Source organism: Mus caroli, chromosome 13 (assembly GCF_900094665.2).
Source record: "Mus caroli chromosome 13, CAROLI_EIJ_v1.1, whole genome shotgun sequence".
NCBI lineage: Eukaryota > Metazoa > Chordata > Mammalia > Rodentia > Muridae > Mus > Mus caroli.
The window spans coordinates 8058099-8072798 of NC_034582.1; the positions used below are offsets into that span (position 1 = coordinate 8058099).

Genomic DNA, 14700 nt, shown 5'->3' on the forward strand with positions numbered 1-14700 from the left:
TGTCATCACTGGAAAGAGAGGCCCATAGGATGTGCAAACTTTATATGCCCCAGTACAGGGGAATGCCAGGGTCAAGGTGTGGGAGTGGGTGGGTAGGGGAGTGGGGGGGGAGTGTATTGGGGACTTTTTGGATAGCATTGGAAATGTAAATGAGGAAAATACCTAATAAAAAAGATTAATTAAAAACAAAAAAAACTAAAAAGATACAATAAGGTTTAAGGTTGAAGTGGAGACAGGAAGGAATAAGATAAGAAGACAGCCTTGTATTGGTTTCTTGCCTGCTCACACACTGACTGTTGAAAGATTCATTTGTGTATTTTTATAAATATTGAAATAGGTCCACAATTGATTATAAACTTAGTAAGTTTACAACACAGCAAATTCTCACTGGAATGAAGATTATTGAATAATATGGAATATAAATTTTATATGCACCAAAAAGAAATCTTGATACTGTCATATTTTAAGAATGAAAATTTAAAATAAGCTCTTGTATTTAATTTTTATTCTTTCACTGTTTTTGAATGTGTGTCTGTGTGTAGATATGTGCACATGAGTGCATGTGCCCATGTGGTCCAAAAGAGGGCATCAGATACCCTGGAGCTACCTGGTGTGGGTGGTAGGAACCAAACTCTCTCAAAAGGACCATAAGTGTTCTTAATGGCTGAGCCAGCTCTCCTGCTGCAAAACTGTTTTTTTTAATGAATCTTTATTTTTTTTCCTCATGTTTTAAAGAAAGACTACAAAATTCATAAATCTGAACAGATAGAAGCATCTTAGTGAGAGAAAAGCCTTCGTTTCAAAGAAATAAAACATAAGAGTCATGGCATTAAAAATAGACAATACAAATTCCATTTCCTTCTCCTCTTTAGAATTTCCATTTTTTTAAAAAAAAACTGCATGTTATGAAATAGAAATGAACAGGGATCATCTGAAACTTCCAACCTCTTAAAAAGGCATAGCTCCACATGACAGAACTAGCTTTGAAGTGGAGATATCTCAGGGACAGAACTTTGTATACAGATGACTTCTAAACAGTTTGTCCTTTGCTTAAAATAGAATTCTTTCCTCTATGTCCTTTTCATCAAAGGACTATGTAGTTCATTTTTGTCTCTAAATTCAATAAACATATATTTTTGATAAAGCAAAATGTCTATGTTCTCTCTCATACAATGACTCCACAAGGCTTCTTCCTCTATCTAGTGTTCTCAGAATGTGAACATGGGGCTAGAACGTGGCTGCTTCATTGTTGGGCCCAGGTGTCCATCTGGGCTGTAAGAAGAGGGGCTACTAGTGTAGAGACAGGTGAGTGATAGGCCCTACACAGGCAGTCCTCACCTTATATGGGGCAACAGCACTCATCTTCAGAGCCCCTGTGGGTGAAGATTTTGTTGCAGTAAGGAATGGACAGAGCAATGAGCCTTGTGAGAGTGTGGAGAGTGTTAGCGTAGCTATGTGGCTAGTCTCCTTGAACAAGGATTTGATGGGGAGCCACACTGTCAAGGTGGCTCCTATAAGCTCCCAGGGGAGGATCCAGAATCTCAAAGACTGGGGGCTATATGATCACTTCGTGCCATGAACACAGACCCTGAAGTCGTTCAACAGGGGTTGTCTAAGTTGGGAGATCCCAGGAGCCCTTTCAGGGGTTCATAATGCCATCTAACACCTGTGTCTATAAAAACGTTCATGTCTCTCACTGCATAAGAGCTTACAGTATAAGCACTTGGCCTGAGTTCAGCTGGAGGTTTTATGATGATTAACAAAAGATATGCACAATTTTCTTTTCTCTCTGAAAAAGAAACTCTACTGGGAATCAATCTCCTTCTCTGAGGATTACTAAGATATGTGTGAGTTCACATGGGAGTTCATAGAAAATGTGCTTTAAAGACAACTGTGTGCACTGATAATAGAGCAGAAGTGGGTTTTAGCTGAATCACATCTCCCAGAAATGCAGGTCTATGGGAAGGGATATTTTAATACACTGAAGGACTACTTGGTGATTTTTTTAAAATATCTTTTATACCTTCATCTCATTTTTATGAATTAGACAGAAACCTCAGAAGGTCACTGACTACAGTAGAAGCCTAAATATGGGTTACATAATGGTTAGATCTCTTTTGTTTGCTGGATTTTGCTTTTGGAGACAGGGTCTTTCTAGTTCTAGGTAGCCTAGGCTAGCTACAAATCCACAATCTTCCCATCTCAGAGTCTTCAGTGTTAGGGTTACAGGCATGTACCACCTATCATGTCCAGCAGCGATAAGACTTCTGACATGATATACCTTTTACATGAATGAGTGATATATCTCGAAGTAAGAGCAAATACTTACTGGACTACCAAACAAATAAACAAAAACCACAAAAAATAAAAAAAAAAACAGTTTTAACAATTCTTTCAACTTATTGCTAGAAAACAGTTTTTACTTCAAATTGCTTTTCCTGTCCTTAGATCAGCTCATTTATTCTTACCTTAGAAATTCTCAATACCTCATATATACAAATTCTTATCTGAACACTAAAGGAAATTTTTCAACTAGTTATAGATATCTGTTTCCAGGTCACCCAAACCATGAAAAGTAATTATAAAGTATATATTCAGTATCTATTCAATCTGTGGTCATACTGTTTTCTAATATTATAATTTATGATCCTCTGCTTTTAAGTTCATGCCACTTATTACCACTTTTATTGTTAATTTAAAGTCTTTTCAAGTAAAATAATGGCAATCAAGATAATCTTATTTGCTAGTGTGAGACTACTAGTAATATTCTGAAAATGTTAAATATGATTTGGAATAAAAGCTGACTTACCTTGTCTTGTAAGTGTATATTACTGCGGATTATATCACGTACTTCCTCCTCGGTGTCTTTCTGTCAAGAAATATATGTTACTAAAAGAAGTCCCATAATAAATGCGTCAACTGTCACAGTCAAAGAACAAATCAAATACTCCTTTAAATAGTGTGTCTCTGGCAAGTATGTTTATCAAAATGCATACTACAAATTTGAAGCATTCTCAGATCCTTTTTAATCCTGTAAGTGTGTGTGTGTGTGTGTGTCACACACACACACACACACACACACACACACACTTGTCCCTGGAGACCAGAATAAGGTGTCAGATCCTCCAGAGAAGGAGTTGCAGGTGATTATGCGTTGGTAAAGTAGGGAGCCGAACTCAGTCCTTTCCAAGAGTTGTATATACTCTTAACTCCTGAGCCATATTTCTATCCCTCAGAAAATATTTTATATACTGAAATCACTTCAAACCAGAATACCATTTACTTGAACTACTCAGTAAAAATGTCAAGGGTCAACAGAATGAGTATCAAATTTGTAAAACTAAAGAAGACAGAAACATATTCCCTTGGGTTCACATAAAAATAAATTATGCCTTTCAGACCTCCATAATGAGACATTTGCATGTTACAGCATACTCCATAACAGAGCTGTAACAAGAAATGTGGGTGAGAAAACCAGATGTCCAAAACCTCTGCCTAAGCTTTCTTCCACTTGTTCCAGGGCACAAAACAAGAGCCACACAGGTGAATCACTGTTAGTCTCTGGGGAGAGGGGTATGAAAATACATTCTCTGATTTGCATAAGTATAAACTAGCAATCCCCAGGCACAGTTTTGAAAGATTACATGGTCACCTGAAATTATGCAAATACAATCAAGGAAATAACTCGAGCAAAGTTAAACCCCAATGCCTGTAAAGGAGCAAAGCTCTAGAAAGCTAACCCCTCATCGAGCCACCACTGGCACAATACAGTTTGCTTTTAATGTTGAAAAATCACCTTTCAAATTTTGACAATAGCTCTCATAGCAGATTTTATGAAGGAGTACATACGCTACCCATCTCCCACCACGCTCTATGGCCTATTACTCACATTATTCTCTTTGCTACCAGAACATGCCTGGGAGATGATTACCATCACTTAGGATAAAAACGCCCTAAATATAATAAGCAGTCATTGATTTAAGGCCTAGGGTCTACAGAAAAACTACTTTCTAAAATTGTAACTATAAATGAACTATTGACAGTTACTCAAAGGATACAATGCCATGTCTGGAGGTCTGATAACTACCACCCCTGGGTGGCCAACAGACTTACCAAGCTAAATCTATTTTTGGCCAAAGCAATGAGCTCTTGGTCACCAGGGGCACAGATGTTCAGCCCAATGGGTAGTAATCTCTTCAGAGCTGCCACAATCAAAGATGTCTGCATAGAATACCGGTCCCCTTTGCGCTTCATTTTCTTCCTTTCTTGATCAGAAATGGCTGCCTGTGGAACAAAGATAAACACTGGAATACCACCCACACTTCTTTCATTCAGATTTACCATCTTCTTTGACATAATCATGGTCCCACTGTCCTTATTTTCTCTGATCCCTATTTTCAGAAATCCTAACCATTCTGAAAAAGGTTATCTTTCCTTCCCAACATTTCTTTTTACTTTTACTTTTTATTCTTCCTACACCTTCACCATTAACGAATGATATTCTATTCCCATGTAGTTGTTCTATAGAAAGACCCATCATAATATTAGGGGGCAATTCCATATAGTAATTTCATATATAATATGCTTTCTAATTTTCATTTCTTAAAAGAGTTTACATATAGAACCCTTATTTTTGCTTAGTATTATTTAAAAGAAGGTGAAATAGCCTACACTTTTAATCCTAGCACTTGAGAGGCAAAGATAGGTAGGTCTCTGTGAGTTTGAGGCCAGCCTGGAATAGTCAGTTCGACAGCCAGACCTATAAGGTGGAGCACTGTCTCTAAAACAAACAACCAAAACAAAGCAAAAGAAAGAGAAGGCAGAATAAGTCCAAGTCTGGTGCTGAAAACTTCTCAGCACAGAGAGAAGTGACACTGTGGTTGACTTGTTTATTTACAGATATTTTTTTTAATGTGTGTAGAGTTGGTGCCTGTATGTGCATGTGTCTTGCTCATGTGTGTTTCAGTACCGAGAGACCAGAAGAAGGCATTGAATCACCAAGAACTGTAGTTACATATAGTCGTGAGCCACCATGTGGATGCTGGGAGTTGAACCTAGGGTCTTCACAAGAGCAGCCAGTGTGCTTAACTGCTGAGCCATCTCTCCAGCCCCAGCAATCGACTCATTATGAAGGACTTGTATACTAAGTCATAATATTGCAGTATATATAGTTGTGTTCCATCAAATCCATAAATTTCTGAACATAAAAAGCAAGAATTTTATACTCCAAAGATAAACACTTATTGTATAGATCACATTTTTATATGTACCACCTTTTAAGAAATTATTTTTAGTAAATTTAGTAACTACAAATTTGTAAGAACTTTATCCTTCATAGGTCATTTTTATGTCTCAGCATTTACTGCACCTGATTCAAACTAATCCTAGAAACTATCTGAACAGCACAAATGTTTTTACATCAGTAAGCAATACATCAAACCAACCCAATAACCATTATGAACTCAAAAAATTAAAAAAAAAAAACTTCAACTCATAAAGGAAACTTGAAACAGATGGAAAGACTTGATACCTTGGACATCTTGGACTTTGTGTCAGTGATGAGAAAGGACATGTTGTTGATTTCATTCTGCACCACAAAGTTCTGTTCTTCTCTTTTGAAATTCTAAGAGGTTGTAAAGGAAATTTCAGTTAAAACCACTTGGAGAAAAGAATATAATCAGAGATACACAGGTGTCCAGAGTCTCGTCAGGGGCAGATGCTAGGTTAGTATATGGCTTACGCAGAGACAGCCAGGTTAGAGACAACTGCTTCAAGAACAATATGTGAACATGATTGACTCTTCCCAGTCTTTCCAATGGATGGAACTTAGAGCTTTGTCCATATAAGGCAAGTGCTCCGCCTCTGAGTATATCCCAGCCTTCTTACTTCTTATGAGAAGATAAGTTTTCACTAAATTGCCAACATTGGCCTTGAATTTACTCTGTAGCTCAAGCAACCCATCAGCTTGTAAGCCTCCTTCCTTTACTTTCTTGGGAGATGGGATGACAGACCCATGTCACCAGGCCCATCCTGAATAGATTTGCTTTAAAGATGAAGCTTGAAATGCTTATGTCATAAAAATGCACATTACCAAATGATAGTCTGAACGCTCCAGCCCCAGGTTAGCTGGGGAGGGGTATATGTTGTTTCCAGGGATAAACAGTCTTTCCAGAGCACACACAACTTCGAATAAATTTCTGCTTCCTATCCTGGTAGGTACTCCATCTAATTCTAAAAATGCCATAACATTATTTTAAGTACTTTTAATTTAGAAAGAATGGTAAAATCAATCCATCTGAAACATTTGGAGAAAATATCAATACATATAAATAAATTTGATTTTAAAATATATATCAGGGCTGGAGAGATGGATCAAGCCATTAAAGGCTAGGATCATAACCAAAAAGAAATATACCAATATTCCTACTATCAAAAGAACCATTACATGAGCCTAATGATTATATAATAGAGTCCTAATTCCAAAATATTCTTTAAGACAAAAGTTTAAAGATACTTCATTGATGTTTAAATGATTGCTTAGTGGAATACATATGCCAATTTTCTAGCAATTTTCAACATGTTTAAACATCTAATCCTAGTCTCCTCCCATTTGTCTCCTTGTCAGGTAAAATTTTATATATGAAAGAGAGAGAAAGGTAAAAGACTGTCAATCCATCTCTGGTTTTGGCAGGTGAAAATAGATTGACTTATCCTAGAATATACATTTCCCTCAAAATACCCCCCAAATAAGCTAATGTCTCCATTAAAATGTGCTGCATAAAATAAGGAATCATTCATCAGGCATGGTGGCACTTGCCAATGGTCTCACAGAAGTGAGAAAATTACAAGTTTGAGGTCAGGCTAACTCCAACGCCAGCTTAAGCTACAAGTGAAGACTTGTCTCAATACTCCAAGGGCTGAGGTCCACATCAGGACATATCTCTATTCCAGCATGCTCAAACAACAAAACAAACAAACAAAATACCTCATTTGATTTAGAGAAACAACCTAAAACATTTTCCTAGAGAGCCACAGATAACAGACATCAATATAAATATGCAAATGTACATAATTTAAAAATCATTTTAAATCAGGCATATCCTAAAGGATCCCAGCATATGGAGGTGAAGCAGGCATGTAATACCAGCCTGGGCTATATAACACACTGTCTAAAAGAGGGGGGAGGGTTATAAATTAACATCTTAATGTTTGTACAATACTCTCAAAATTTTGTTATCTTTTAAAGATAAATTACAGAGTTTAAAACAGACTCCATTTCCCTAAAGTCCCCAGAGTCAACTTCCTTCTGTCCTAAACTATCAAGTGAATTCTAGGAGACAAACTCAAGAAATACTATTTAGACAGTGACTGCAGGAATCAGACAACTGGTCTACCTTTGCAAAGTCCTCATCACACATAAAACAGTAGATAGATAATTTGCATTCTCATACTTACATGAGATTTGGACCAGTAGATGAAGACTTCAGCCACCATTCGAAATAGCTCCTCTGCTTCTGGGTTGGGCTCCTTCAGCCACTTTGCCCTGGAACATGTGACAGTATCTCAGTTAAAGCTAATTAAGCAAAACAACACCTTACCACCACTCCCCCCAAAAAAGTCTTTCTGCCAAAGTCTTTTTAAAATTTTCTTCCTTCCTTCCTTCGTTCCTTCCTTCCTTTCTTCTTTCTTTCTTTCTTTCTCTCTCTCTTTCTTTCTCTCTCTTTTTTTCTCTTTTGAGACAGGGTCTCTGGCTAGCCTGGAATTTGCTATGTAGGCAGAACTTGAACTCACAGAGATTTTCTGACTTTTGCCTCTCCCAAGTGCTGGGATTAAAAATGTGTGGTTGGTTTGCTGACCAAAGAATTCATAGGTTTCACGGTATGGCTGGAACATTAAAGAACTTGTAAACATTGTAACTGTCCAACAGCTTTTCAATAGAAGAACTTAAAAATAAAAGAGTTTAAGTTTTATTTTGAAAAATATATGCTTTATAATTCACATCCACATTTTTTATATATGATGTATATGTTTTGTATGTGTACACATATTATTTATATAGTATATATTTGTACATATATATGTATATCTATACACATATATGTATGTGTATATATGTATATATGTATGTGTGTGTGTATATATATATATGTATATATATATATGACACCTTTAAATGCATTTCTTTCTGTATTATCTGGAGAATATACTCTAGTCTCCTGTAGAAACTGGAACAATATAAGAATAAATATGTTACTTGCAAAGCATAGAAGGCTTCAGCAAACAACGTCCAGTTGTAAGCTGAAGATGCCCAATGAGAATCAATGAATGCATTAATATTTTAAAATTTTCTCATGTTATAACCATGAGAAAGCTCATAGCTCACGAGTCAAAGAACTATGTGGTCTATATGAGCAGATGAGCCAAGCAGATCTTGAAGGAATTAGGGGAGTGAGCCGCTTCTGCACAGTGTACCTGTTATAGTCCACAAATCGGATCAGGAGTGGGTAGAAGGCATAGAGATCCCTGGCCAGTGTGGTGAACTCATCTAGAATGAGCAGCTCGGCCTCAGACATGTCCCCTCGGGCTTCGGCTTTCAGGTGGTCTTCCTCAGACACTACCATGGCAGCCTTTTTCTTTAGCTTCTCCATCAAGGGTAAGAAATGAGTTTTCAAGAGCTGAGGTTTCACTTTGTTGATGATAGGCTGTGAAAACACTGGAAACAGACATTAATTAATATTAATGCTGAATTAATTTAATTTGTCCATTAAAATTAAGATGAATTGCTGGAATGGTAGTGGGAGTGATATTCCTACCTTTTCTCTTTCATAGTTTCCTTATGGACAAAGCACACATCTCTGCCATTTTCCTAGCCACAAACCTAATTGCATAATTGATGCTTAAACATGATTACTGAACTCAATTCAATGTGCTCATTTTTTAACAAAAGATTAATTGATGATTTAGAATAAAATTTTTAAAAAAACTTGGAATCATATCAGATTAGTTTAAAATCAGCGTTATTATACAGAGCCCTAAAGTGGGAATGAATCTTCAATTTCTTTCATTTTTAGAACACTCTCTGCAATATTATTATGTGAGGCCTGCAGTCCCCTCAGTGTATCCCATCATCATTTTCTTCAAGGTTTAGATTATACATAACACTGTTGTCCTGGACAGCATTCAGTAGTAGGTATATAGACTTGCACAAGCAATTTTTAAAATGGATTTTTACATTATATTTATATAATATGTATATATTTATAAATATATACAAATACATACATTGGGTAATATATATGTGAGAAAAGTTAAAAATCCACCTATTCAATCATTAAGACACTGGTATTATGTTTTTAATTTTCATCAAAAGATAAACTCATTAATTCATACGTGTATAGTATGAACTAATTCTGCATTCCTTTAAAATTTTTGCTTTTGTTTTCTATATTTAACATGAGTATTTCCCAAGACATAAAACGTGACATGCTGTTTTGTGAATGCTTGGAGAAAATGTAGTATTTTTGTAAGAGGATATACAGAAACTATTTACCCATGCTGCTCCAGCTGTTGAGAATTTTGACAGCTTCCAGAATTTTAATATAAATTCTGCAATGATAGTCTGAACTTACATGTTTTACTTCATCTTTCATTCTTCAGCCCATTGTCATGGGAGAATAATATGAAGGTATGTTGTTTCAAAATCCAGCTTTACTTTGGTCTCTGTCTACATAATCATTATTGATGTTACTGTTCATTATTTCTTATGATTGCTAAATAGTCTTATATATAAATAAACAAATTAGAAAATTGTTTGAAATTATTAACTATGTAATGAGTAGCTATAATTGTCAATTCAACACAGCTTAGAATCATCTGAGAAGAGAGTCTCAATGAGGAATTGTCTACATTGGGTTGGCTGGTGGGCATGCCTATGAGCACTTGTCTTGATTATGATAACTGATGTGGAAAACTTAGACCACTGTGGGTGACACCATTGCCTAAGCAAGAAATCTTGAACTGTGTAAAAGTGAAAAAATTGAGCTGAGTAAAAGCAAACAAGTGAGCACACAATTGTTTAATTTTTGTACTTGATAGATTTAAGAGGACTAGTCACTTTAGGCTCCTGCCATAAAAATATCCTTGCAGTGACTTCACTCTAACATGGTAAGTATACATTAAAAGAAACTCTTCCTCTCAAAAGACACTTTGGGTCAGTATATTTTATCACAGCAACAAAAATGAGACTAGGGCAGTTAGCAAATATCTGATCTTATCTATGTCTTTTAAAATAGCCTAAGAGGACTAAGCAATGGTAATTTTGAACACAAAAGAAATCTCTGAAGATTACTGTGGGAAATTTCTAGCCTTCAATATTTGAAATCTTTGCTGGAAATAAAACAAATGATAGGGTGTGTTCTTTCTGGTCCTTACCTGCCAAGCGCTTCATCCAGGCTCCTTCATCAATCCCCAGGTTGTTGTAGATGATTTTGAGAATGTTGCCCAGCAGTGTGTTCATGTGCTCTGAGTTGAGGGCTGTACAGCACATCTCAGCCCTCTCTGGATGGTTCTCAGGACCGTGTTCCCACCACCTTGACATGTAGCTGCATAACATGGGCAGTACAACCTCCATCATGTATGGCATCTGAGTGTAGCGGATTCCTGACTCTGCCAGCTCTATAATCTCAGTCATAAGCTTCTCCAGGGATGGTATATTTGGGCAGACATCCTCCACATTTGCAGGTAAACTGAGAGCTAGAGATACACAGATAACAATGGGGTGTGCTCAATGCAAGAATAGGTACCGTGTGGCAGATTTGGCTTTCTCAAACAGACACCATATTTCATGTTGGGCTTCAAAACTCAAACCTGGCTATCCTTCTCCTGATATCTTCTTCCTTTTATGTGGCTGGTTGCCATTTAAAAGTTCTTTCATAACCCAGTGGTCTTTCCATGCTTCAGGCTAGCAGGCCAATTGACAGCTGGTCTGTCTATTCACAGCAACTAAGATTAGGCATTCTCTCTCTGTCCTGCTTCCTGCACTCACCATTTCCAAGCCATCTCTGTGTATCCCTGTTCACCTCTACTACCTCTATTTAGAGGAAGAAAAGTTGAGGTCTTCCACTTGTTACCTCCTCTCTGAATGATTTCCCCACTACAGGGCCTTGCTCACATCTCTATTCCCAGCCTTGTCCTCTCTTGTAGCTCCTAGCCAGTCATATCTACAGATGTGCAAATGTCCCCAGAAGCTCTACTTCCCAGGCATCATTGTTTGTACAGCAACTAAACTCAGCTTTCCAGCACATGGGGAACTCTTGACTTTACATTCATGGCTCACTGGTTGCTAGGCAGCTTGTCCCTTTTCCTAAACAGCCTCCCTCCTTAACATCACCATCTCCAGTCCCTGTGACTCTCTGCTCAATTTCAGCAGTGTCCTTAACTCACTCCTTTCTCCTTGCCCAGTTAGATGCTGGCTTCTTTAAGGATCCATTTTTAACCCCTCTCTTCCTCTGCTTATATATTTATCTTGACAACTACATATACTGCTGGTGGTTTCTGTTTTGCTAAAACTACAAACCTTCTGAGTTTTATTTATTCATCTTTTGTGTGTGTGTGTCTAATCCTGGATTTTTTTTCTGGGTCCACTGAGATACAATAACTTTAAATTTTTTACTTAATCTCCAACACAATTACTTAAGCCAAGTGTCATCCAATCAGTCACCATGGCTAGATGCTGATGGACCTTCCTTGGCTCACATCTGAGATGATTCTCCCTCCAGGAAATCTCACAACCACTCCACTGCCTATTCTTTTCAGTGGGCATTACCTAGTCCCTGCTTCTCCAGGACTCAACACAGCCGAGCTGTGCATTTATCTCCCTTACTGCTGTCCAGTGGGTCTCTACGATACATCAATCCCTCTCTGTAGCTAGTAAATGAATCTTCTTTGCTATGGCTTCAGTCCTCATTCTTGCTTCCCTCCTCTGGCTTCCCAGTCTTTCTTCATTGTCTGTTCACCTCTCCTAGGAGCTATCTCCTCTCAACATTTTCCCTAATGAATCAAAATTTCTGTTTTTCCAATTTCAAGAACCATCCTGAATTATCTGTGTAGAGTCTTCCCAGGGGCTCTAGAATAACATTACTTTCTATTACCCAGTAGTTTTTATTCTTAATTCTATTGCCCATGTCTATCAATCTCAGTCTGTCTGAGTGAGAGTCTCTCTCTCTCTCTCTCTCTCTCTCTCTCTCTCTCTCTCTCTCTCTCTCTCTCTCTTTCTCTCTCTCTCCCCTCCCTCCCTCCCCCCTCTCTCCTCCAGGCCAGAAGTCCCTGCAGGAAAGAATCAAATCTTAGTTATCTTTGTATCATATCTCCTCTATCTACCATAACCTCACAAAAATGCTCCTGCAGTGGGTGACTAAAAGATAAATGAGTGAAATTTAATTCCCGTTGTTGTACACATGAGATGATATAGAAACCTGAGCAGGTATGTAATCTGTTTGTACAGTCCCTTATCTTTACAAAGGTAATAAATCTACTTTATTCTTGACTCCTGTGTCCAAATACTAATTATTCACAAAACCTTAATAAGATGACTGTATATTATTGCACAGAAAAATCAACATATTGAACTTAACCATTTCTCACTACTTACAAACATATAGAAATTATGTCAAAAAAATACTATTGCACATTCAATACATTTGCCTTTGCTTTCATTTATTCATGAGGTAAAACCGACAAAGTAGCCAAATTAAATAATAATTATTCATGTCACTAAACATTCCTTATTTGATAAGATTCACTATAAAATAAGACAAAAAATCCAACAGTGTAACTAAGAAAAACAAGTTCACAGGTAGAGGGGTATGCATTCCAGGGTTTGAAAACATTCTACAATTATTAGAAAGCATCTAAAATCAATAGAATGAGAAAAACATTAAACAGAAAAAGTCCCATCAGAGAGCATCTATCACATATTTTGCCTTGAGAATTGGTCTAGACTATTCTAGAAGCTATTAGAAGAAGAATTGGAGTTTATTTACTTTTCATTCAATTCAACTCACATTCCTATTTATAATTCTAGTAGGCTTTCTATGGTAAATATCTGAAGTCAACATCAAGAGAAGAAATGTCTTTTTCAGTTGGGAGTCATGAGCAAAATAGTGCTATCTACCTAACAAATGATAAGATTGCCCTGCATTGGATACCACACATTGATCTGGGATCCATGATACAACATCCACACACAGAGACACATGGTTCTTAGGGGGGACACACTTTATATTTGGTGTAAACCAAAATTGTTGGTTAGGTTTCTCAGAATTCCAATAATAAACTTTCAAAGTGATAAATCAGCTAAAGATACATTTAAAACACATGAAATAGGACATGCAAGTTGTCATCTGGCCTAGACATGAACAGTGTGTCACATGTGTGAGTATATGCATATATACATAGACATGGACTTAGATAATACACACATACATCATATACATAAAAATGTGTAAAAAATTAAAAACAATGAAGGGCACAAATCTACCAATAAAATAAATAACAATAGCATAACCTTTCCTGAATTGCTGCTAAAACTACTCAATAAGAAAGCCAATCAATCTACTTTTTCATATTTGCTGATTATTTTCTGTGCTTTAGTAGAGTATTCATTTGTCTGTGTCTCATTAACTTAAGAAAATTAAATTTTTTTTCTTTCAGAAACATTAGAGGAAGTAAACATTTAAAAAATGCTAAATGATAATTCTTGAGAACAAAGAGCTTCCAAGATCATAAACTGGAAAAGGTAATTTAGAAACACTGTATTACAGGGATCTTCCTTTACTGTCTATATATATTCATAGACAAGCATGAACATTTTTAAAATTATGGTGTGTTTAGCCAACATATGTATAGATTGCCTCAAATTATGAACTACCACAATCATGGCAAGAAATCTCCCACATCCTGCCCCTTGCAACCAACTCCTCCTCCCTCCCGCCTCTTCCCCCTTCATTCTCCTCCTCTTCATCATCTTCCTCTTCCTCCATAATTCAGGAAAAGAGGCTCTGCTAGTAACCTAGGCTCATGAGCAACCTCATTCCAGCCCACTGTTCCCTTACAAGTACTTGCAGAAATCAAACTTTTGGATAAATGATCTCACTATCCCAAGAGCAGAAAACGCAGCAGAATAATTTCATATGCATCCCAAAGACATGGCTTCCTTTCTCAAAAGGCAAGAATAGTTCTGTGTTACCTGCTCTTTCTCGTGAAGATCTGGTGTTGTAGATGGAGTAAACGTTATGTTTGTCCAGGTGGGTTTCCAAAAAGGCGATAGGGAAGGCACCAGCAAAGGCAGCTAAGCATTCCCCAAGTGCAGATCGTTGCCTACAATGCAAAAAAGTTTATTGTTTCCATATGAATAACTGAAGGAGTGACATCAGAAATTGATTAAGTTTAACCTACAAGAGAGATACCAATATTGATACTTAAAAAAATAAGGAAGAATTAAGAAAATCTCTTTGAGAATAAAATCAGAATCCTACTACTACCTCCCCTGAGTTAAAACAAAAGAGTAATCAAGCTGAGCTCCTGGGTGTTTAATTGTGAGAGTTAAGAGTATAAACCAATCCCAGCACTCGGGAGGCAGAGGCAGGAGGATTTCTGACTTCGAGGCCAGCCTGGTCTACAAAGTGAGTTCCAGGACAGCCA

At 37.0% G+C, this 14700-nt stretch overlaps 1 protein-coding gene across 11 annotated transcripts in view; it reads right to left on the reverse strand.

Moving 5' to 3' along the window:
- Window positions 1-14700, reverse strand: part of Ryr2 (ryanodine receptor 2) — a 562694-nt gene that overhangs the window by 101508 nt on the left and 446486 nt on the right. For all 11 annotated transcript variants that reach the window (XM_029468301.1, XM_029468299.1, XM_029468302.1 and 8 more), the window contains exons 67-73: window positions 14246-14376; window positions 10432-10752; window positions 8473-8713; window positions 7456-7543; window positions 5531-5623; window positions 4114-4284; window positions 2810-2869 (exon numbers count right to left, since the gene is read on the reverse strand). In XM_029468301.1, the coding sequence (XP_029324161.1) occupies window positions 2810-2869; window positions 4114-4284; window positions 5531-5623; window positions 7456-7543; window positions 8473-8713; window positions 10432-10752; window positions 14246-14376 (1105 nt within the window). The remainder of the gene's footprint in view (window positions 1-2809; window positions 2870-4113; window positions 4285-5530; window positions 5624-7455; window positions 7544-8472; window positions 8714-10431; window positions 10753-14245; window positions 14377-14700) is intronic.